Below are 24,307 nucleotides of genomic sequence, written 5' to 3' on the forward strand. Positions count from 1 at the left end.
GAGACTTTGAGGGTCCCAACATTTTACTTGTCAATTGCACTGCTGCCAACATCACTATCACTTATATTTTGAATCATTCCCTTACATCACCTTACACTAGCAGAGCTTCTTCCCTCTCTATAGGGAAGAAAAGACAGCCAAGAATGAGGGAGGAAAACAAGAAGTAAGGAGTGTTCAGAGGGCTAGGCCTCCCTCAGTGTATTGGTGGTCAGCACAATCAGGCTTTTGGCTCAGGAAAAAACCCAGAGGTACAGCTCAAAAGAACTCTACTTTCTGCTTTACCTGGTGTAAGAGCTAGATTTGCATGGCACGGCACATAACCTAAAGCAGATGATACACACTTGCTGTTCAGGGTTTTTCTTTGTATTTTTGTTTTTACCAGAGCGAATCCTTACAGTAGCTATGGTCACTGCCTGCCGGGTGCATAATGGCACCGGTGGGTGTTGCAGCTGGCCTCTGCCCACCGTCTTGTGCCTCCACAGCCATCCACTCCACACTCCGACTGCTCAGTGGCAGGGTTCGTGGCACAGCAATGATTTTCCATGTCATGGTGAGAAGCCTACACCAGGTGGGTGAGCTGCCAAGATTTGTGAAGATATCCCAACAGACCGAAATGGGGCTGCAAAGGGGCAGGAAGGAGTGATGAAAGGTCTAAAGCATTTACCCTCTTCCTTACTCCCTTTTGACCCATTTCCTCCCTGACAGCAGGTGACACTGAAAGCTGTTCTCCAGCTTGGCACAGCTTCTTTCAGCTGCTGCCGCCGTCACTCAAAAGGTTTGACCAGTTTCAGCATCCCCAGGGTTACACAGGATCCTCCAGATCCTCCGTCTCCTCTATGCCATGGCTACAACAGAGAGACATGAAGAAATTAGCATTTTAAGTTACCAAGAAGCAGAAGCAAAGCTACATCCTAACTAAACATAAAGGAATCCACAAGAAATTGCCCACAGAAACTCATGGCCAACGTTTGTGGTATCCTGATAAAAACCCTATCTCTAAGAACACTTCAGTAAGTTTTCAGTGTAACAAATACCTATCCCGGCAGTCAAGGTTGATCTGAATGTTAAACCAAAATGCAGGGGGGATGGAAATGGGATACGGGGAAACTTTTCTTAGTGACGATACACCGCTGTCAGCTCACTTTAATTTATATGTTGAAGGTTTATTTGAAATTAACTAGAATCTGCTTCTTGGTAGGCAGACCAGCCGGTCTACACAATCATCTTTATTCATACAATGTTCTGTAAAGTAGATAAGTTTTTTGGTGCTGCTGAGAATCAAAATTAAAAGTGATGACGGAAGGAAGGAATGACAAGGTCTTTGCCTAACAGCCCTTCAGGTCACAACTTCCCTGCCACACAGGCACATGGAGCAAGTGCAGGAGCTGTAATTGGCGACCTCCAGACCTCAGCTCTTAGAAGTCCAGGGTCTTTGTCCCAGACTGCCAGAGCAGCTATTCAGAACTAATCATGTATGCCTGATACACAGGCACAATGATTTAGCAGTGCATGACCTTCTCAGCTAGTTTCTTTGAAATGCAAACACGAACCTGACTGTTTGGAGGAGCAGAGCCTCTTCAGCTTAACAAAGAGCAAATTATTTCCCATTTCTTCCTTTAAAATTGTGGACACAGGCTATTGCTTGTTTTCAATATTACATGGGCGTTTAGTGGTGTGTAACAGTGCTAATGGCATCAGCGATTTCAGAGCTTGGCCATCTGAAACTGATCACAAGTTTTTCCACCCTCTCTAACCCCCAGTAAGCATGACTTACTCTAGTAGCGTCTACATTAACGTTCACACAATGCTGTTCTTCATCAAGTACATGAGACTCCTCTGTGCAGAGTCAAGGAGCTAATCAATTACATAACCGATCTACTTGTCGGATACAACCAAGCAGCCAAAGCCTTCTTTGTGTTCCACATAGCTGTCTTTTGAGAAGACAAGTGAGCCATTGGTTTCCAAGAACATGCAGCACACAAGGGATGGATAAGGGGCCTACACACTGGGCAAAAGCCTGCGGTGGTATGAGGAAATCTTGTGACTGAATTCCAAGAAAGGAACATTGCTGATGGGTTACTCAGATTGCCCTGCCTACTGTTTTGGAATTACACAGCATGGAAGAATTTTTAAAAAGCTATCTGCTATCACTGGAATCAAAAGCTTCTTACCAGTTAGGAAAACACAAAAATGGGCAGCTTGCTACCATCACTGAGCTTTTATCAAGGCTCCACTTCGTTGCTACAGAACTCCCTTCTGTTCTGCAGAGAGGGCTGGAAAGCAATGGAACAGCTCAACACTTTCTAAACATCTTTCTCAGACTCCCAAAACGCAACAAAGTGGGGAAAGAGATCATCCATCCTCCTTGCTTTGTCTCTCCCCTCTCTCCTCCCCCAGGACAGCAACCGTTCTCTCAAGTTCTGTAAGGCATTGCAGTGAAACCAAGTTGTAAGCAATTTCTGCAGGCAAACGTGGACACATCCTTTTCTAACAAAGTCAGACATGATATTGCACTGTTGTTATGCTACTAAAAAGCTCTGGAAAAGGTAAAAAAAAATGAAGAAAATGAATAGTTGACTGAAGCATTGATATGTACTACCTAACATAACCGTAGTGCATACATAAATGGCACTAATAAATAAATGCAGTCCAAGTAAGATTGAGCGATAAAGACTTTTTTACAACCGTGTCGGAATTCAACCATATGGAATATAAATAATTTTCTACTTAAGTTTCAAAAAAAATGTATCTTCATGACAATGCCTTACTTTTATTAAAAAAAACAACCCCCCTTAAAACTTGGTCAAATTAATTCTGTAAAATCCCCGCACATTTAGATATCCTACATGAATCAATTTGGTTCAAGATAATTGCTTCTGAGTACACATTCCCTGGTGTTCCTTTTTAAACCTACCCTACATGGTTTTATTTATAAGACTTGGGGGAAAAAACAAACAACTGATATTTATGCAGGTTGAATGGGAGCTTAAACGGGGTTCCTGTGAATTTCCTTTGTAGCACCTACTGATAGACTGACAACCACTTTTTTAGCTAACCTAGAGAGAAGATTTCAGTATCACAAGCTCTCTAGAAGAGATTTCAGTACCCAAGCACTGCAGCAGCAGCAACTCAACATCTTCAGAAACCATTCTGGCTGGTGCACGGACAGAATAAAATAAGCAACAGCCCATTATAACCACTGGTGCAATTTCAAGAATCTTTATTTAAATAACAGCCAAAATAAATATTTGCTAAGAAACTGCTAAGCAAAGTTACCACAGCATTTTCTGAAGCACGGGTATTTAAGTGACACGAGTGCCACCTGCTGGTTTCGGCATAAAAACACTTCGCGTTGTACACGGTGCCTTGAAAACTTCTAGCTGAAGGGTGTAGGGTCTGTTTGTTTTTAAATAACTAGCATGTTCATTTCCAACATTCACAGAACATTGTAAGAACAAGAATAATTAAGAGAAAGATATCAGTAAGACTTGTTTATCTCTAGTGCCTGGAGTGAAATAATTATATAAGCACTGCACAAATACTTTCCCCCAAATTCACAGATGTCAAATCCAACAAAATTTATGAATGATTCTTATTTTAAATAAATACTTATATGCAGTGGCCTGTAATACAAGAAGTAATCTTGGAATCAAGGTTACTTCAGAGCATAATCTTCCAACTCTTTTCTATCTTAAGACTCCTTTTTATTAATAAATCAAGCAAACTGTGGGCATTTCTTATCCAGGAACAGACAGAACCTTGACAAAGTGAGACCGAAAAATTCAGGAAGTGCACTACTCTAAGTGGGACAGAGAACTGCAGCCTGTTTTGTATTTGCTGCAACAGTCAAATCACTGAACTGCTGAGAAAATATGGGTATATTAAAATCCACTTTTGAGTTCAAATCCATTTGCAGATGACTATCTTTGAAGGGTAGAAGAGCTGGATTCTTTTTGTTTCATTTCACGCAACAAAAGTAATATGATTATTTCAGATATCCAGTTAATACAGCTACCAAAGCTGTTTCTGAGCAACTGCAATTTATCAAACAAATCTGCTTCAATCCACGTGCTGTGCCTTCTTTGCGTTTACAGTAGTGAAAACCATTTACCAGCAGCAGTGGTTCTGGGCCTCCTTTTCTTCCTAAACTCAGCATAGCCTGAAAGTACGAGGGTCCACTTCCTAGGTGACACCATGCTGCACCAACACTGTAATTCTGTATGGCAGCACGTCCCACAGACCTTTACGTTTTGTTTCCCAACATTTTCTCTCTCTGTGCCACTTCACGCCGGTTTATCCTCACTGCACACTTCCGAATACTGATTTGAAGTCAATCAGGATCACACTCCAAGTCTTCCAGAATACCAACTATTAATTTCTTAAAATGCGTAACTCTTTATACCAAAACCTGTTCATGTCCCAGAAAATTTTATTTCGTGTCATTACGACAGCCACTTATTGCACTTGTTTCTCACAGCAGCAAGAACTTCCAGGCGGAGCACCGCGTCTCTTCCCAAAGTTGTCATTCCCATAATTTCTTATCCTAAAGCAGCAACAGTTCATGATGCGTTCGTCAGCACTTAATCAGTTCCTTGTTTGTCAAAGGCTCTGCAATGACTTCATCACGCATGAACTGTTCCTAGAGACAGCAAGCAGAGTTTTAGTTGGATATCATTATTTTTGGATCTCCCCTCCCTCAAAAGACATCAGATCACCATCTTGCTTTCTGGTCTGGATGTAAGCGGCATGGAATTGTCTCCCACAAGATGAAAGCCGCAGCATGCCTACTGCTTATGAAAAATAGATCAGATGACCGTGCTGCTGGAGTCACAGACATCTTAACATCTCTGAGACTGTTTTGCCCGCGTTTCACCCCATGCTCACCCAGAACAGGCATGATGTAAAGCTCAGACACAACAGCAAGCGGACACCAGAAAAGAAAATGAAGCAGGAGACAGAGTCATAACAGAAGGGATGTATCAGCTGGCTCCCTGCCAGTCTCACCTCACGCTTACCGAGGCCTTTTAAAAGCCCACAACAAACCTCAACCCCACTTGACTGAGGAAGCACCGGAGAAGGCGTGGAGGCGCAGGCCGCCCTCCCGCACTCACCTGGTCATAGATGACCCGCAAGATGAGGGAGCAGCTGGGGCAGGTGGCCACATCCTCGCCGTTCTCCAGGTCCTCCTAAAACAGACGCAAGAAACGCTCAGTCAACGGCCTCCCCTCACCCAAGGGCCCCCCCTCACTCAAGGGCCCCCCCGCACCTCACCGGGCCCCCCTCAGCCCCAACGGGTCCCCCCCAGCCCCCGTTACCCGTGTGATGAGGAAGCGGTCCCCACAGGGGCAGGGGTAGCTGTACGTGCCGCTCTCCGCGTCGTACTCGAAGTCCTCGATCTCCACCTCGTCGTGGAACACCGCCATGATGGCGCCGGGCCGGAACGGGCGGGACGGAACCGCGCGGAAGGGGAGCGACGGCGCATGCGCAGAGCCCGCCTGACCCCCTCTTCCCCCCTCCCTCCCGTCACGTGACGCGGTGCCGGGTAGGGCACGGCCGCGGCGCGGGCGGGGGGCGGCCGTTGGGGGGGGCGGGGGGGTGCGCGCGGCGTGCGTGAGCCGCGGGCGGCCGTTGGGCAGGTAACGGCCGGTAACGGTCGTTAACGGTCAAAGGGGCTGAGGGGAGGCTCCACGCGGGGCTGCGGGGTCGTCCTGAGTGTTCTCTCAGGGCACGGACAGAGCCGGGAAGGGTGCGGGGGTCACAGCCGGGGGACGGGCTGGTCCCGGTCTGTGAGGGCACGGCTCGCAGTGGGGCACAGGGCACAGCCGGGACTCCTTGTGAGACGTTCTGGAGATTTCTAGCTGCCGAGTGAAAACCACGAAGCGATTTTACTGGGATTTACGGGGTTGGGAAGTGATTGATGATAGTATCATCCAGGTCCAGTGGGTTCTGCACTAGGACAGCTCAGGAGTCAGTGATTTAGGCCAGTCCCACCCTTGTATTTATTTTTTTATTTTTGATTATTATTTTCATTTTTTTTAACGTGTAGAACTGCACATACTTATATCCTAAACGAACAGCGGTCAAAACAAGGCTAGCTTTAATGACCTGCCAGCCCTAGCAGCGGAATGATTAAGTTAAACCAAGTACGTAAATTTAGCAGTTGGGAATCCTTCTGGATTTTACAGTTGGGCCACTTGTTTGACCAGCAGATGTCGCCATGGTTGGTAGCAGTGAATCCCCAAAGAGGTTTTGAAGGGTGCAAGGTGCTTTACAGAAGAAAAAAAAATAATTTTCATTCTCAATCCTTGGCCTCCAAAGCAAAACATTGGACTTTTTGCTGTGATGATTTAATTAAAGTCACAGCTATTGGAATAAACTGCTTACATAAAAATGTCCTCTTTCAAACTTCACTTTTAATTAATTAATGTGATAGAGTGAAAAGCTCGAAAACAAGAATCAAAAAGCACGTGGAAGGCCAGAATGGGAGATGCAGATGAATGTAAGCAAGCTGCAGTATCTAAACAACTAGATCATAAGCTGATCTCGTGAATTTCAGCAACTCAGTGCTTTCTGAGCAGGGTTTGCAAACTGAACGTGATGATCTCAAGTGAGGGATGTGATTTCTTTGTGAGATGTGTACTTTGTCTCAACAGACTTCTTAAAGAATGGTAATACACGTTACCAGTACCTTTTCGGTAATACATGTTACCAGTACCTTTTCCACATTTGCACGTAGCCAGTAGGGAAGTACTTTGTTCAGTAAAGTTTTCAGTATGTGCTGTGGCAAAACCTTTTTACAGCAGTTTTGCCTGCTGGTGGCGGAAGAGTTTTTACTAATTCCGCTTTGAAAAGTTGCAAGCTGCTGTGTAATCAAATGCTAAAAAGCTATTACAAATTATGGACAGGAAGTATTTCTTACACTGGAAGTGGGCATTTTAAGCAGTTACAGTAAATGTATTCTGTTTCTGAGCAGCCTCGTTTACGAAAGCTCTGCCTCCCATTTGTACGAGATTACAAACAGGACAAATTACCAAGTGACCAGCCAGTGCAGCTGCTTGTGAAAGCCTAGCGTGTAGGCCTGATGACTTAAACAAGCTGGATCATTGCCATTTAAAGGGATTCAAAGGGAAAAACAAACAGTTTGAAAATAAATTATATGCTTTAAAAGAATGCGGGGAAAGGGGATTTAAATGGAAGTAACAGATCAAGAATGCTTTAAAGAAGCAAGGGACAGCTTCATAGAACCAGTATGATAACTTGCTAGGTGAGGATAATATGATACAAAATTATGCTAAGCCATTTTAGGAAAAACAAAGGCAGATTTACAAGCAATGAGAAATATCTTTTGGCTCACTGCGAACCTTATCCTACACTTGATGAGTGAAGGATATTTCTGACTTGTTTTGAAAATTGTACATCAGCTCGTATTTCTCTGTCAAAGCTCCGTTTTGGTACACACTTCTGAAATGCACGCTGTTTCTCCACAGGAGTGCGTGGAAGTCTCTTCTTCCCACTTAACTGTTTAGAGGTGTAAGTATTTTGTAGGGTGTATGATTTGTTGCATTGACGTGTGTATTTCTACATCAGCCCTTTAACCGTTCCAGGAAATAGGAGGCATGTACGTGTTTTTAGCCCATGAACGGTTTTATTTAACCTTTATAAATTTCTATTAGAAAATAAAGTCTAGCTGGAAAAAGGTAATACTTATTCAGTGTTTGTCCAATCTTTTTTTTTTTTTTTTTTTTCAAATAAACATTGTATGAGCACTTAGAATGACAACATCAGTTGCCAGGAGGGACTGCTGGGTGTCACCTAGTCGAAGTCCTGCTTGGAGCAGGACCCGTGCCAGTGTGGGATTAGGCCAGCCCTAGGTGCAGACCCTCACACTCAGTTCATGAGGTTTCTGTCGCCCAGTCCTGCAGTTTCTCAGTGTCCCTTGGAAGGGACATTGTCCCGTTCAGCAGGTCAGCCATCCCTGTAACTTGGTATCACCCACAGGTTTGCTGGCGGTACGTTCTGTCACCATCAGCTAAGTTCTCAATGAAGGTAACGAACATCAAGTGGCCACCAAGCCTTTCCGTCTGCCCGCCCGGCCAGCCACTGTTCAGCCGTTCCATCAGCCCCTTTATCTGGCCTCAGCTTCCTAATGCCGATGGTGTGGGAGATGGTGTCAGAAACCCCAGGAAAGTCAAAGCACGTTGCATCCACTGCCGTCCCCTAGCTGCACGACCACACAGGTCATCACAAGGAGACAGCCTGCTTTGTCAAACAGAATTTGCCCTTGGTAAATCCCTGTTGAATCTCCCTGATTGCTTTCCCGGCTTTCACACAGGTTCCAAAAGGGCAGGCCCTGAGCATTTTTCTGGTGGCACGGGTGGTACTGACTGGACACGGACACTGCTTCTTGCCTCTCTTAAAGATGAACACGCACCTGTCCTTCTAGTCAGGTGAGGACTTTCCCTGATAACTGTGGCCTTTCACAGATGATAGACAGGGGCCTCACAAGCATGTCTATTGTGTCTCATAGTGCCCTTACATCCTGTCGGGCTTTGTGCATTTGCATACTTCCAGCTCCTCTAGGCAGTCCCTAAAACTGTTGCTGCCCCACTTATCAGTCGTTTGTCCCAAGCACTCCTGATACAAGCAGAGGTCTGACAGCAGGCTCTGCTTGTGAGGACAGAGGTGAAAAAAGGGTATGCCTTCATAGTTTTATGTAACATTTGTGACTAGGTTATCTTCCTATTCTATTCGTGGACACATAGTTTCATTTCTTTATTATACTTTTGTATTTCTAAAATTCCTTCTTGCTGCCTTGTACGTCTGTTGCTAATATCGGCTCCAGCTGAGCTTTGGCCTTCCTGATTTCATGGAAGTAAAGGGTGAGAGCAAGCAGTGTCAAACAGTGGGTATTTTACTTAATAAATATTTATATGGATTTTTCAGGGGCTGGAGATTCTGCAGACAGCTCAGCCATCATGGCTCATGCTACCATTTACATGGGTGTGACTATTCCTCAGTTCCTGAGAGGTGCTAGCAGAATTTGTCCTGCTCGTGCTACGCTGGCGGTGTTGAGGCACTCTGCTTTTTGTTACTGCACAGGGAATGGGTAGGTTATCCATCTACATTTTTATTTTTTTTTAAGGAGAACGTCACAATAACACTTCAAAATGAAGCTGACAAGTTATTACAGACCTGTAAATACTCAGCTAGCTTCTGATTATATTTCTCCATTTAATTTTTGCTTAGACTTATGTCTTCTGAAATGCTGGCTGGATTACACAGGCTAACATAGTGCTAACAGAAATTCCTGTCAGTGAGGGACAGTAGCACAGTTGTCAAAATGACCATTTGTTTGCTTTTTGTTGCAGCACATTAAAATCAAAAAGGAAAATGGATCACCTAGAGAGAACAGCAAGCAATTTTCGCCAGGAGGTTAGTGTTCTGTTCTTTGGGATGTTAGTAACTTTTTTTGTCTCGTGTGAAGAAAACTAGATAATTGGTTTTGAGTCTTAGGATTCCTTTTCTCTTCTACTAGAGTATATTTCACTTTTTTCCCCTCATTTTTCCTGTTTGATACCGTTGTAAAACGGGTGGATTTTGTGGTCAATGGATGGAATGTAATGAGGAATAATAAATTGTCAGTACACATAATTGTTTACTTCATGTTAGACAAGAAATTTAATAGAATTCTAATCTAGTACGGACTATGATAGGTAATGAAAGCGCACCCATGTCCACCATTTATACACACGTTTCTCAGATTTTTATGGATTTCCACAATTGTGATCCAAATTTGAGATCAACAAAAAATGTGGAAAGTGTAATTTTATACCATGAGCAGAAGGATAGAGGTGTAGGTGTCTTGGAGGGAGAGTTGTTAGTTGTAAAAAGAATCTTGGTTTGTATATGTTTAAATTCACAGGTACAAGGAAGATTGGGCATTGTTCTCCATGCAGTCCAGAAATGCTTATTCTGGATACAGTTTTGCACGTTTTTTCCTAATGCTCAGAGGGGAACATAGTCTTATATTTCATACGGGCATTTCCTTTCTGTAATTTGCTAAGTAGGTGTTTAGAAAATTTAAATACTTTGAGAATATAATTTCAATCCTCAGAAATGTTTCTCTAGTGAAACAATTCTGCAGTCTTAGGCTCTTCTAGAGAATGAAGGTACTTTTTGAAAGTAGAGTGGGAAAAATCCCATCCTTAATTCCCAGAATTTTGGGCAGTGATACCATTTTTCTCCGTTGTTTATGTAGCTTTTCTCCGTGTTAGGAGTAGCCTGTTGGGCCTGTCCCATGCATATCACAGAACAGGACAAGCTGCATGTGCTGAAACTCACAATACCATTGTTAATGTGCATATATATGCAAACATGCATGCAAAATCCTCTTTCTATATATATGTATGCCATCCTCTGCTAGTTTTTTCCCAAACTATAATCACAGGCCAAGTGAATTCTTCTTGGAAGGAAGGGATATAAGTGCCAAAAGTGGAGATGAAGCACCTACAGTGTAGGCTATGGATGGACAAAGCAAACATAGGCTGGTGCTGCCTGTTAAGGGCTGCCAGGGGGTGAGCCAGCTTTGGAAACCGTGTGTCTTGGAGCTGAGCTTCAGCTGCTCACGTCTGATGTCAGCACTTACTTGGGTACAGGTTAGCATTGCTTGTGGATGTACAGCTTCTCAAGTGGGTCTGGACAGAGTGACTCTGTAGAGACAGGTGCAGGTGGATGCATGTTCTTGTTTACTTGAGACATGGAAAGAAGGACTGCAGTTTTACAACCAGGTTTTCATCTTGTACATTTCTGATTGCTTGCCTTGCTTTTTCTGCTGAAAACAGAAGATGGGTAGCTGGAAAATAAGTGAAATAAGTGGATCCCTAGGAGTTGGGAGCTCTGAGGTGGTGCAGAGAACTGTGTAAGGTCTGAGGGCAAGAAGGAAGCTGTATGGCTTAGGTGGAAGAGCAGAGCTCAGTTCTGCTAACACAGATTCTCAGCATGTTAGAGGATTATGTTGTTTCTTTTTTAAAAAATGTTTGATTTATATTTTGTTACTTTTCTTCTGACCACTTTAAAATCAGTTTATTTTAAATCCTTCACTTGGTTTGCAATTCCGTGTAATCAGCAGTTTGCTTCTCGCAGCCTGTATTGCCTTATTTGGCCATCGCAATCCTTTAGGGAGATGAAAGAATTATAGGTCTGTGTTGCATTAGCATACATGCCACACTATCACCTGCTGAAGTGTGGTGATGTGAAGGGCAAGGACAAGAAAAAGTGCCTGACACTTTCTTGAAATACAATGGCAAAGTCTAGGGTCTTCCTCTCTTACTGCAGCCTTGCTCAGGGCTGATCGGATACACTTCTGATGGTCTGAAATACTGGCTTGAACATCTTTGGTCACCCTGGCAAATTTCACTTCTGTAATAGCTTTATCCTGACTATGAATTATGTTTCCAGTGCCCTGTCAGATGTATTGACCATAGAACAAATTAGGGAGTGTACAGAAGAGTAAAGAAGGGAAGAAAGAAGATGCAAACTTGAAGTCCATTTCCTGCACTTAGAGTTCCTCCGTTAAAACAGCCATTTAAGTCACGTATTTGACATTTTGTCTTGTTAATGTAGAATTATCACTTTTCCCATTTAATGCTATCTGTTAACATGGAAAAGAAACGTATGCTACTTTATTTTAAATTGGCAAATGTCCCGCTGTTTTGTGGGACAGCGGATGTGTTCAGATGTCGCTTTATGAAGAAATTAATTTCCTGCCATGTGTTTTAAATTAGCATAGTTTCTTTTCCTTTTTTTCTCCTTTTCCTTTTTTTTTCTCCTTTTCCTTTTTTTTTCTCCTTTTCCTTTTTTTCTCCTTTTCCTTTTTCTCTGCTATTTAGTCTTACACAAATAAGAAATGGTAAAGTTCTGGTGGTGTTACTAGTATTTTACTAAAGTGGCATTAGCTTTTCCGAATAGGGTTATGCATATTGGTCTGTTTAGAAAATATGTAGGGTACTACTTTTGCTGTAGAGGTAAAAATTTGATAATTATAAGTCAAAAATACCCAAAGAGGAAGGATAGGGAGGGGATGATAATCTATGTTGTACTTACAGGCATCAAAGTGGGGCAGTCCTCTCCAAGTGATTCTGTTGCTAGATCTGCTTTTCATTTAGAAAAGCACTATTTTTCATAATTTTTATTTGGTCTTTTGCTGTTGGGTTTGTTTGTTTATTTTTAACTCCTTAGAAGTGGCATTGGATAAATAACAATGACTTTTGCATCCCCTCCCATCTGGTTGCAAAAAAAACCTCTTACACTAACCAGTAATGAACGCTTGTGTCTCAGTTTCCCTGTGTTCGCAGGTGACACACATGGTCAAATGGGTACATGTGTAAATGCAGTAATGCAAGGCATTCAATTACTTCACTAAAACTAGATGCAGATCCCAAATTCTGCCAGTGACTTCAATAGCAGCTGATACTTTGCAAGTTTCTTTTGTCAGTCTTCACATCAGAGATCTTTTTTATTTCATTGCTGGAAAGATGCAGGAGTGTTTGCTTTGTGCAGGTGTCAGGAGAATCTGAAAAGTGGTGGTTGGCAGCTGCTTCTCTTTAGCTGAAGTAAAACAAGTTGATACACAATCTTAGATGAGCCCTGACAAAACTGACAGACGTGGTGGTCTGTAAGTAGAAAACAATTTCTCTGTTCACTCTGTAGGCTAATGTCTTCTTGTTTCCCTACCACAGTGAAAAAATGTTGGTGCTTTAGGTAATTAACTATTGCAGGTAATGGGAAGTGATAGGTATCTCCTATACAGATCCTGAAGTACTTTCCCTGCAGATACTGTCTACATAACGCAGTGACTTATTTTCCTTTTGGTAGGTAATTTCACAAGCCAAAGTGTGTGGAATCACCAATGAATCGGAGACAGTCAAAAGACTCCGTTTGGCTATTGCAAATAAAGATTTTACATTCAAAGCAGGACAGTGGTAAGATTTTCCGATATTTAAGGGGGAAGTTACTCGCAGAATTCCACTATAACAGAATGGTAAATGGCCTCTGATAATTGTGCCTTGGAAAAATGTAGTAGTTTATATAAGAGGATGTTTTATTATCCAGGGCTGAGAAAGTGCTGGTATTTTTTAAAAAGCCATTATTAAATATGCTAATAATTTTAAATGTTCGGTCTGATTGTTTCAGTATTTTTCTCTGGTTTATATGTGGTACAAGATTTCTTCAAGAGAACTTTAGAATCAAATTGTTCAGTTGGAAGGGACTCCCAAAGATCATTAACTCCAACTACCTTTGAAGTACCCTGCACTTTGTTCTGCAAGTTGTCTTTACAGCTTTTATTTTTATTTACAGGGACTGCTGCTGCTTTGCAAGTTATTTATTTTTTGTTTTTAACTGTATAATTAAATCAGAATTGCCTGGTATCTTTTATTGTCCCAACCCCCAAAGCTTCCTCTTTGAAATGAAGAGCCTGTTTAGTCAGTTTCATATAGAACTACATATCCACAAACTTGAAAATAATGTTGAATTATTAAGTCTTTAAAATTAGCTGCTTGTTTAAGCAACCTTACAGTGCTTTTGTTGTTTTCCCTCCCCCCACCCCAGGAACATACTGGATTTTCATGTTTGTCTTCCTTTCTTATTAAAAATGCTTTCACTCCATCGACGTTTTTCTCTCTTAATTTAAAATTATGAGTAGTTGCTTTTGGCACTGGTCATTTAAATGGTTCTTAAACTTTTTATTGGCTTAGGCCATCTGAAAGTGGTTTTGCTGGAATCAAAGTATAGCTGTGAGGGTATTAACAGCATATGTTACTCTTGTAGTGTTAATATGCTGGCTTTTAAATTTAGCACCAGAACACAAGATGTTGATTGCAATAATTTGTATTTGTGGAGTAATTTGCTGCAGTTTCTGCACATGTGCAGTGACTCATATTAAATTCTTGCTTGCCAGTACTCCGAAAGTGCATTTACCCTCCAAAAATGCTGTAGCAATTATCCTGCTGAAAACTGAAAGCTTTAATTATAATTACTCTTTTTCATTTTCTTCTTCCTTTAAAGTGTTCTAATGCTATTGTAAGGGATACAACAAGTTTTCTATACTTGTAGCTATAAACTGTGGTAACATTTTTTGATGAGCCATACAAAATACCAGACCACAATTTCCTGAGTAGAAAAGGCTAACTTGTTAGAATTCGCTATAGATGTTAGAGCCAAAGATTATGACTAAAAAATATAGGTATTTTTGAAAGTGTTTTAATCACCCAGTTTTTCAGAAGCAAAGCTTAATTTGTTTTTCAAGCGTGATGGTAGATGTTGGTCTTTATCTGGCTTCAAATAATAGCGAAAAGACTTGTTCTGTTATCTGTTTTGATTTCCTAAAACATGCATTGAGGTATGTGTGTGTTATAAATAACCTACGAGAAGTAGCTTTATGGTTTTGTTTCTAATCTCCAGCAACCATTAGCAACTGCTAATGATCATTCTTTTCTTAAACACTTGGCTTAGGTAGCCTGTAAAATGAAGGAAATGAAAAACAGCCGTAAGGTCTTCTCTGAGTTACATCTTTTTGAGCCTCTCCTTTTCGTGAGGCTGTAACACTGTGTTTTTTTTTTTCTTTTTGCTCTACAATTCCTTTCACTTAAGCTGTCACAGATAGTATTTCTTCTGTCCTCTTACACTCCCTACGCGCAGCTGAGACATGTCATCAGAAATACAAGCTAGTCCACAAATTATAGTATCCTAGGCACTGAAATCTTTCATCGTGATGTAATTGGGAAAGAAATACATAGAAGGAAAAATACACCTGTGTTGGTACTATAGAAGGGAAGAACTACATTCAGTTTAGGCTTTACAGCAATGTTTGGTTTTGTATCTAAGCTTCTCCACCAGGCATGAAGAATTCCTCCTTTTATAGGTCAAGGAGAAAATTATAACTTGAATGTAAATTGTTACTTTACAGCATAAATGTCATTTCTTATTCATCTCGCTAATCTAAATAGTGAGATTATTTTCCACCAGAGGGTGGTAAAGAGCTTTAGTAGCTTATTGAGGTGCTCTTCGATATGATATGCGCTGCAACACAAGAATCATCCTTCCTCATCTCTAGATCCTTACTGCCAGGGATGCTGAGCCCCACAGTTAGTGAGGCTGCAGAAGCTGAGGACAGTGAAATAAATGAAATGACTGTTTTTCCAGATCAGCCAGCCTTCTCAAGTTTTGTTGTTTGCTTGCTTTTCATGTGTAGTCATATATTTCTATAAGCCATCAAGTTTATTAGCCTAAAGTAGAAAATTGTTTCACTGCACTATTGTGCACTATGCACTTTTCACGTACTGCAGGAGAAAGAATGTTTTTCTTTGAAGGCTGAAGCTTTGTAGGGAGCAACCAGGCAATATTTTTTATTCAGTAGTAAACCATTCAGAATGCTTCTCCCTCAAGATTTTAAGTCTCCATGAAGAATACCGCCGTTCTGTTTAAAGACAACATGCAGTGGAAACTGGTCTACATTTCATGTTGCATTCCCATTTAACTAATACTGAGCCAGCTCAATTGAGGCTTGAATTGCTTAATCATTATGAAGTACTTGGCATTGCTTACCAGTGTGGCTGTTCCCTAAGCGGAGCAGCACAATTGGCTTTGAACATTAGTTTTATTTTGAAATACAGTGATATTGTTATGTGCTGTAGAAAATTGAAGTATTTAAAGATTTGGCAACATGGAGGAGTTTAAATGTTAGTTCACATACTGACGTAAAACTTTTTCAGATGCTATTTGAGCATGGAAGCCTTACGTTTATGAAAATGAATTACAGCTCACATCTAATAATGACTTGCCTTCCATATTCTCTAATTGCTGGTGTTGCAAAAGGTTGGCCGTAAATCACTTGCTCATGTGTAGAAACAACCGATGCGTCGTTTACTTTTCTTAAAAGAAGTTGTAGTTACTTATTTCACTCTCAATGTTTACCAAGTAGAAAAAGATATCTGCCACCAGAGGGCACTGCAGTTCAACAGGTAAAGCAATGCTGCTTATTCTAGGAACTGACTTTTACATATATATTTTTTTTAATATATTCAAATGTTTCATCTTCCAAATAAAAGTGTTTATTCAAAAACTCCACATTTCCCCCAAATGAGTTTCCTACCCTTCATTTGTTTGAAAACTGAAGAAAGCAACAAAGGCACTGAAAAAAGTGTGATTTAAGCTACTCTGACAGGCCATATTGTTTTTGCTTTGTTTTAATATGCAAATAATTTATTTAAATAGTTGTAATTCTAGTCTGTTGCAAGACGTTGTACCTAACGCTCAAGGCAGAACAGCTTAAAGACCTGCTGGTATAATAATTATGATGATGTGTTTCTAGATGACAATAAATCTAAGAAAATGGTGTTACTCAAGATTATGTCTACTTATTGGAAAAGTTATGTTGTGGAAGTGAAGATGTTTTTGTAAAGGTTGGGTAATAGAAATAAAGCCAGCAATTTTGTTTTGCCTACTGTTTGCCATGTTTTGGTTTTGTTTGTTTGCTTATTTTAATTTTTGGTTCTCATCAATTTTTAGGGTTGATTTCTTTATTCCTGGAATATCTGTAGTTGGGGGATTCTCAATGTGTTCAAGCCCCGGTCTGTTGGAACGAGAAGGAATATTAGAGCTGGCAGTTAAGTACACTGCTCATCCTCCTGCTCACTGGATTCACACTGAGGTAAATGAGATTAGCTGTTGATTGTCAGATTTAGCATTAGTTTTTCATTTTCTTTTCTCAGCTGTGGAGGATGGGCATGTTAGACTACTTTTATATTGACTGCAAAACTCCTGTTGACTTGTTCAAGCATTTTTAATACAATATAAATGCTAAAACCTTTATTCAGTGAGAAACTGAAATAAGATACTGATACGGTAATTTAGTTATTGTGATCTTTTTAGTCAACTTGTGCTTGGTGGGCTTAGTGATATTGCAGTCTTCATCTAAGGGTTCTTGGTCCTTTGCAATTTGTGCACTGAAATCCAGAATTTCTATGGTATTCTTTTAAATATGCAGTATTTTTGTAATAGTGACATAATCTAAGACTTGATTTGTTCCCTATATTAAACGTAAGATCTGACACTGGCCTCCTGCAATGTTTTGTCCATCTATTTACCCTGTTGTGTAAGAAGAGTACTATCTCTACTGCTCATCATGTTTCATTGATGATCTGTCTTACCAACTTCTGTGCTTTTCACAGTGGTCTGTCCTATTTGCTATTTCCTGTCTGGTATTTAAATTGCTTAAATGTGGCCGCAGGATTTAAATTGACAGATTCTTTCAGGTTTACAAATACCACAGCAGTGTTCCTTGTACAACAGATACAGTAAAGATTAATGCAACTTCACTAGAATTGAAAAACCCAAAGTGATGCTCACCTAGTACTTAATCTAGTACTAGGCCATCCACAATATTTCAGTTGGTGCCATATCAACTTATCTCCACTGGAACTTACACAAAATAACGTTGTTGAGGTGCTGTGCAGAAAGTGTAGTGGGCATGCCAGCAAGACCACATCATACTTAAGAGAATTGCCTGTTGTTTTGGTAATGCTCTTTAGAGAGAACAAGAGCCTAAGTTCATAATAGTCAGTCTCTGAAGACTGTCTTTTAGGGTTTTTGATGTCATAATTCAGTTTGCTGTTGCTGAATTTTCTGGTTGAATTTACAGGAAAATCTTTAGTGAAAAGGTAAGGTAGTTCACACGTGATGCCGAAGAAAAACGTGCAGGGTGTGTATTGACTGTTCTACCTAAACAAAAGTGCATGCTTTTTCCTTAGGAAAGGAGAAAAAAACCTAGCAACCTAGATTTTGAAAAGGTTGTATATAGGGCAAAAAAAAATCTGGTACTTAATTGTTTAAAAGTTATTTATAAAGGAAGTTAATATCTCAGGGTAAAAGATGTCACGGGACCTGTTCGGGTTTGGAGGTATTTAATTTTTAATATTTCTTTATATATAATCAATAATTTCAGTACAGCATACTTTATAGCTTTTGGAAAATACAGCCTTTTATTTTAGAACAATGTGTGTGTCATACTTCACCTCTATAAGGCATTTCAGATCAGACAGGAATATGATTGTTGCACTCTAAAAATGCTTATTTCCACAAAGAATTTCATACCCAATCTCTTGGGAGGAAATGTTTTTTTCTGTAAATGATTAACTTCTAATGTATCAACTTTTATTTTTCTCTCTTTTTTTGCTGCCTCGTTTTGTTTACCTCTCCTTTTTATTTTTAAAACCCCGTGTATTGTCTGAAATGAGTTCTGTTTGCTGCTGCTGTTGGTTCTGTTAACTTACAGAGAGATGTGGGAGAACTCACCTGGCTCATCTGTACTGCATTTTCACTCTTATAGAGAAGCAGTACCAGTTTACTAAGAAGATACTTACCCACATGTTTTATTTATGTTTCATTTTCCACGTATCAAAACAAACAACAACAACAATAACATGCTTTGGAAAATTTCTGTAAGAAATTGTTTTTTTCTGTACAGAGATTTTTCCCCCTTTTTCTTCTTCGGCAACATTGAAGCTGCAAATGTAGAAGTGGTCCTGCAGGAGTTGTTCTTATGGATACTGACATCACTTCTGGGTCGTTTCTTATTTTTTGGAATGGGATAGAAAAACCTTGAGTCTGTGCAACTCATTCTGACTTGCTATGAGGCCTCACAGCAAGGCCTTTTTTGACATGAGACGGGGTTTGAGTGTAATTGTGATCCTTGCATGTTAACCTCGGGTTTTCACAGCCAAATACTGCTGTTGAAAAACTGTCAGGTGAATCATTCCTCTTTCGTCTCTTATGTGGGTGGGAAGGGGGAGTCACCATCCTGCCTCAGCAGAAGACTGAAACTTCTGAAAGTAGAACTAGATCTCTGGAGACACTGTAACAGATGACATCAGATAACTGGAAACTGCATTTATTTTAAAATACCTGAGTTTTCCCTCACTGGTCAATAAGAATAAAAAGCCAAAGTTTAGCAAGTCTCGTGATGCTGAGGTGCAAGAAGAACAATATTTCATCCTTTGCTTTTAGTTTTGAAATTAAATATCTTCTTTTCCATCCTAGTGTACTCTTGACTCAGAAGTGGCTCTGCGAGTGGGAGGTGATTTCTTCTTTGATCCTCAGCCTGGTGACTCCCCTGTAAAACTAGTGCTGATAGCAGGGGGTGTTGGAATTAACCCACTGTTTTCTATACTGCTGCATATAGCAGATCTTCATGGATACCAAGAGGGTAAAGGAAATGCATACAAAATGGGAACGGTGAAGCTGTATTACAGTGCAAAAAATACAAAGGAACTCTTATTTAAGGTAAACAACATCTAAAAAACCAGAATTCGGCTATTCAGCTATTAGTGTGTGTATCATTCCGTTGCCAAATTACAGAAAACTCAACTCCTCCATGTAGGACACTGTACAAAGAGAGGCAAAATCAATTCCTGCCTCAAATCCCATGTGCGTTTTGATTACTTACACCAGTGTACAAATTTAGGATGCTGTTGGATATACCTGCTTTCATCGACTTCCCTGATCAGTCCATTAGCCCTGCATGTCGACAGTGTGCTATAATCTTGTAAGAGCATCACAGTACAGCAGAGATGCTACGTACGGTAATATATCTGTGTATATACACACTAATAGTACGCATAATGCTAAATATTGTGATAGCATAACCACATCATTGCAGAACAGATTGTATTGAATGTAAAGACTAGCAAGAGCAATTATATCAAAAGGAAACACTTTCCAAACTCCTAGGGAACCTTTATTGATAAAACGTTAGTTGTTATTGGGTATATGAATGAAGGATTTTATAAGCAGGTCTCATAAAATTGCTTCTAGCAGTACTTCATCAGCATTTACGTAGTAGTTTAAGATTAGTTATCACACACTCGGCCATTAAGGGTTACTGATAATGTTTTATGGTCATGTTAGCACAGCTTCTCTAATGAAGCATCCCTAATGATTTAGGTTTCTTTGAAGAACTGAAAGCTTTTGATTGCAAGATCAAGGTGAAAATTTATGATGACTCCTGAAATTGTATATAGGATCCATTATGAGTTTTTCCTCTGTACTCCTACCTTATTTCTAGACCCAAAGATGTTTGCTTTCTTGAAGTCATTTGTTGCTAGAAGCAGCATAATAAACTGGAACCTATCTATTCTTCCATCTGGCCCTTCTAATCTCCCATTCTGTTCTGAGCCTGCCCGATATTTTTCAGTGCAGGAGCCAGCATTTCTTGAGTTCTGGTTCAGTAGTGTTATGACAGCAGAGCTGTATTAGAGCTTCTGGAACAGAAGAGAACACAATGATATGTTGCGATGCTTAAAATATATCGTTCCCTTCATTTTTCATGTCCCTCCAGAACACTCACACAAAAATTATTTATGTCTGTGCAGAGGATTGAGGAAATAGGATCACTAGAGTCTTTATGTTGTTGAGAGATAACATCTATATGAATCGCCATGAGGAATTCCTAGTTTTTTGCTGGTGCTTTGGAGGACCTGTTCCCAGCAGCAGCATACATTCAGTGTGGTCCTTCACCCCTGCCAGCCTAGGGTAACTGGTCCAGTACTGGTTTGGGATGCGCTCTGGTTTCACAGCTATATGCACTGCTTTTGAAAATCTCATTCTTTAAAATGGTGGAAGCAGTCAATCTTAGAATGGAACTACGAAGGACAGCATATTAACTTTGCTACCTCAGGATGCCAGTCAGCTGGGTTTTCCTCATTTCATTAGGACTGCATGTGATCCTTATTTCTTTATTGTGGCTGGGACGCTGGGATAGGTGTTTTCCCTTAGGTCTATGTGGCTCAGCTGTCTGCTTCACTAACTTACCAGGCTGCAAAGATCCTGCTGAGCTGTTCAAATTCTCCTTCACTCAGTTAAAGAGAGCCTGTCCCTTGCCCTAGGATACCACAGGAAAGTATTTTGGTGTTTTATGCCACATGTGTGGTACCTGCCACTTTCCATGTCTCTGAATTTACAGAGGGGTAGATTTACAGGTAGGTGCTGTGAATGACTGCGGGATTATTTGAGCAGGTTAAGTCCTGCCTTAAAACGGGTTAGGCGTGCCTTCTGGCTAGGTCTTAGGATTTCAACTCACCAGGACAGGATTTGTTTCAGAAGTGCTATCAAACTGTACGTGGTTCCATATGACGGGGATGGAAGTTTCGAGTTGCATTCAGAACAGCACAAGCAGGCCAATATTAGAGGTACTAGTGCAGCAGTGTAAAGCAGTGTCTTATATGCTGCTCTGTATTCCATGTCTTTGTAGGGAATCAAAAGCAGGTTTGCTGTAGAATAAAATGTCTGCCCTTTTTTTTTTTGCTAAGCAGTCCATGGCAGTCTGTTCAGTGCAGTAACGAGTTAGTAAGGAAACATAGCAAAATGAGCTAATTTACCTAGTCACAGAAAATAAATTATTTCCAGTGTTCATTCCAGCAATGAAAATCCCAGTTGGTACAGAGTCTAGACAGTAAACTAGTCTTAGTTTCAGAACTAAGTACAGCATCTGACTGACAGGGGTTTCTTGTTTGTACGTTTCTGTTGGTTTGGTTTGTTATTGAACCAAAGCCACTAGGTTTGTGGTGCTAACTACCATGGTTGTGAATTACAGAACTCAAAATCAGAGTTTCTACTCTGCTAAAAATAGTGTTAGCATTACACTGTAGTTGGTTTTATGTAGGGGGAGAAAAAAGAGTAAAGGATCTAGTAATTTTACCAGATAAAGCAGCTGAGATTTAAAAAAATTCCTAAGAGATGATAAACACTTACTGCATTGTTTGTTTGTTTGTTTTTAATGGAAAGCCCCTGTGGAAGTATAAGAAACCAGGAAAGGACATACCTGGTTGTTAGATTCAAATCTTAGACATTACAGCCTGTTGTAAAAAAGGAGAAAAGCTCTAATAACATAGCTGGTAGTATATTCAGATTCCAGGTACAGAAAGTCTGTGCACTTCTGCAGATCAGTCTTTTGAAGTCGAGCCCACTGAGTCCTCAGTGCTGAAAAGCAAGAATCTTGGTACTGACTAATAGTCACTGGTGTGCTGGGACGGTATGTGTACATCTGCTTTGATTTAATGGCCTGTGGTATAAGCAAGTGTGTTTAACATTACAGAAAAATATTCTTGGCTTGATGAATGCATTTCCTGGAAAGATCATGTGTCGTTTCCACGTTACCCAGCAGAGCTCACAGATCTGCGAAGAGCTTCAGCCGCATGTCACAGGTAAGCACCATGGCACTGCACAGAGCCCATTTCTCCACTCCTAAGTTTGATTGCCTCCTTGGAGATGAAGCTTAACATAACTAGTTCCAGCATATGTTTACATACATAATTTAGTATTTTTAAAGTTAAAGATTTAAAATGAGATGCGAGTTAAACCCAAGTAATTTCAGTGTACATATTACACTTTGGAGAAAAATTATACTTTTGCAGTTTTTGTTTGCTTTTCTACTGAACCACCTCTATTAAATCTAGACTTCATACTGGTATTTCCCACTGAAAATTTATTCCAGAAACTAGTATTTACTTTGCTTAAGGCAGGCCTGATGAAGGATAAGATGACTGTTTGCAAGAGGTACTTCATCATGTTTCCATTTCTGTTGTATTTGTCTTAGAGATACTTATCTTTTTTTTTTTTTTTTTTTTTTTCATCTTAATATGGGATTTTTAGTTGTATGTAAGCCATGTTTCTGTTCAGTGACTAATATCCCATGCATTCCAAGCTGGAAGGTACTGATCTAGATTCCCAGAAGCACAAATGGGTTTGGAGGCCTCAGAACTTGATACCTATTACCCTTAACTGGGCCTGACATTTTTAAGAAATGAGTGGTTAAAATGCCCCTAACCATCATTCTTTTTGATATTACTACATGAGTAAATATCTCTGTTCTCATTTCCTACTTTTTTTTTTCATCAGAGGGAAGAATATCTGAAAAGGATCTAGAAAAACATGTATCTAAGGATACTTTATGGTACATCTGTGGTCCGCCTCCAATGATAGAATCTATATCCAAACTACTGTCCAACATTGGTGTTCCTAGAAACTGTGTTTTCTTTGAGAAATGGTGGTAGTGAACAGAAAATTGTTTGTTTTCAGTGTATTTTGATACAGTAAAATGTACAGAAAATGGACTTTGAATTATTTGGGAGATTTTACTTCATAAATGAAGCTGTCTTCAATCATGTTCTTTTAATTTAACAGTAATATAACTGTAATACAGTGCTGCTGCTTTTGGAAAAAAAGTGATTTTATATTAAAGACATTAACTGTTCTTTTTTATGGATGATTTGTTTATTTCTTATGGGTAGCAGCATATTTTGACTTTATACACTTGTTTTACTAGTCACATTTTAAGACTCTCAGTGTCCAATTCGTAGTTCTAGAGAATTGAGTGTGCAGCAGTGCCCAAACAGTTTATAATAAATAATTCAGGCCACAACTTCTGAAGCACTTCTGAACTGTTGTGCTGCTGAGTAAACACACTCCCTTCTGTGGTTCTAGGTATCAAAGTATTTTTTTCATCAGAGGAAAGAATATCTGAAAAGGATCAAGAAAAACATCTAGGGGGAAGAAAAAGGATCTAGAAAAACAGTATGATGTTTTATGGAAGCAGAGGTACTGCGTTGTGACTTCCTACACCTCTCCACTCTTGTTTAAAAAATAAACAAACCCTTTTATGTGGTTTACTTAGGTCACTGCCCACTGTGTTGACAGTAGGAGACATTTTTTCTTAATCATATTCAGACCTGCATTAAAAATACTGATGTGTGAAAAATCTGTTAGCCCCCGACTGAGCTGTACAGAGCTCTTCCTGTGAACCTGTACCCCTTTGCTGGTGCTGAGGCAGGCCACCCAGCTGGTGCTTGCAAGAGCCGTGTCCTCAAAGGCAGCAAAGATCAGCAACAGCTGAGGCAGGAAATCTCCTTAATCCTGCTTCAGTGTAGAGTTTTAGAAGGCTCTACAACATGCCCATTTTGGTTGGGGAAAAAAAGTCTCTAGAAGCCTTGCTCTTAAGGTTTGACTGTGCCACTAGCTGCTGAGAGCTATGCCCTTCTTGAACAAAGTTCCCTCCTCCCCATCTTGTAGGAAATTTCGTCATAGAAATGCTGAGAATAATCATTTTAAAAGCTATAATGAGAGAGAATTAATTATCTGTATAGACAAGTCCTTAAGTGGTAGATTCCCAGTCTATACCTGAAGACCTCAAAAAAGGAACATTTAAATTACTAAAAATACTAAGTAATATTGGATTATTTTAAAATCTGAAACAGAT

The 24,307-nt window shown here is 40.2% G+C and overlaps 2 protein-coding genes across 5 annotated transcripts; one reads left to right on the plus strand and one right to left on the minus strand.

The window, feature by feature from the left end:
• Positions 1-3,193: 3,193 nt before the first annotated feature.
• DPH3 (diphthamide biosynthesis 3) lies at positions 3,194-5,480 on the minus strand. The gene is made up of 3 exons (XM_035318328.1): positions 5,316-5,480; positions 5,112-5,186; positions 3,194-4,639 (listed from the first exon to the last, which is right to left on the minus strand). The coding sequence occupies exons 1-3, from the start codon at positions 5,421-5,423 to the stop codon at positions 4,574-4,576; spliced, it is 249 nt and encodes an 82-aa protein (XP_035174219.1). The 5' UTR covers positions 5,424-5,480; the 3' UTR covers positions 3,194-4,573.
• A 28-nt stretch (positions 5,481-5,508) lies between these two features.
• Positions 5,509-23,305, plus strand: OXNAD1 (oxidoreductase NAD binding domain containing 1). 4 transcript variants are annotated; one of them, XM_035318325.1, is made up of 9 exons: positions 5,509-5,542; positions 8,333-8,447; positions 8,944-9,106; positions 9,369-9,432; positions 12,874-12,980; positions 16,567-16,708; positions 19,096-19,338; positions 22,148-22,256; positions 22,951-23,305. In XM_035318325.1, the coding sequence occupies exons 3-9, from the start codon at positions 8,976-8,978 to the stop codon at positions 23,103-23,105; spliced, it is 951 nt and encodes a 316-aa protein (XP_035174216.1). In that variant the 5' UTR covers positions 5,509-5,542; positions 8,333-8,447; positions 8,944-8,975; the 3' UTR covers positions 23,106-23,305. The 4 variants fall into 4 exon arrangements, with proteins under 4 accessions (XP_035174216.1, XP_035174218.1, XP_035174217.1 ...); XM_035318326.1 differs by lacking the exon at positions 5,509-5,542 and adding an exon at positions 6,754-7,530; XM_035318327.1 differs by lacking the exon at positions 8,333-8,447 and having other exon boundaries at positions 5,521-5,542.
• The last annotated feature ends 1,002 nt before the right edge of the window (positions 23,306-24,307 follow it).

The sequence above is a fragment of the Oxyura jamaicensis genome, chromosome 2, assembly GCF_011077185.1.
Source record: "Oxyura jamaicensis isolate SHBP4307 breed ruddy duck chromosome 2, BPBGC_Ojam_1.0, whole genome shotgun sequence".
NCBI classification, from domain to species: Eukaryota; Metazoa; Chordata; class Aves; order Anseriformes; family Anatidae; genus Oxyura; species Oxyura jamaicensis.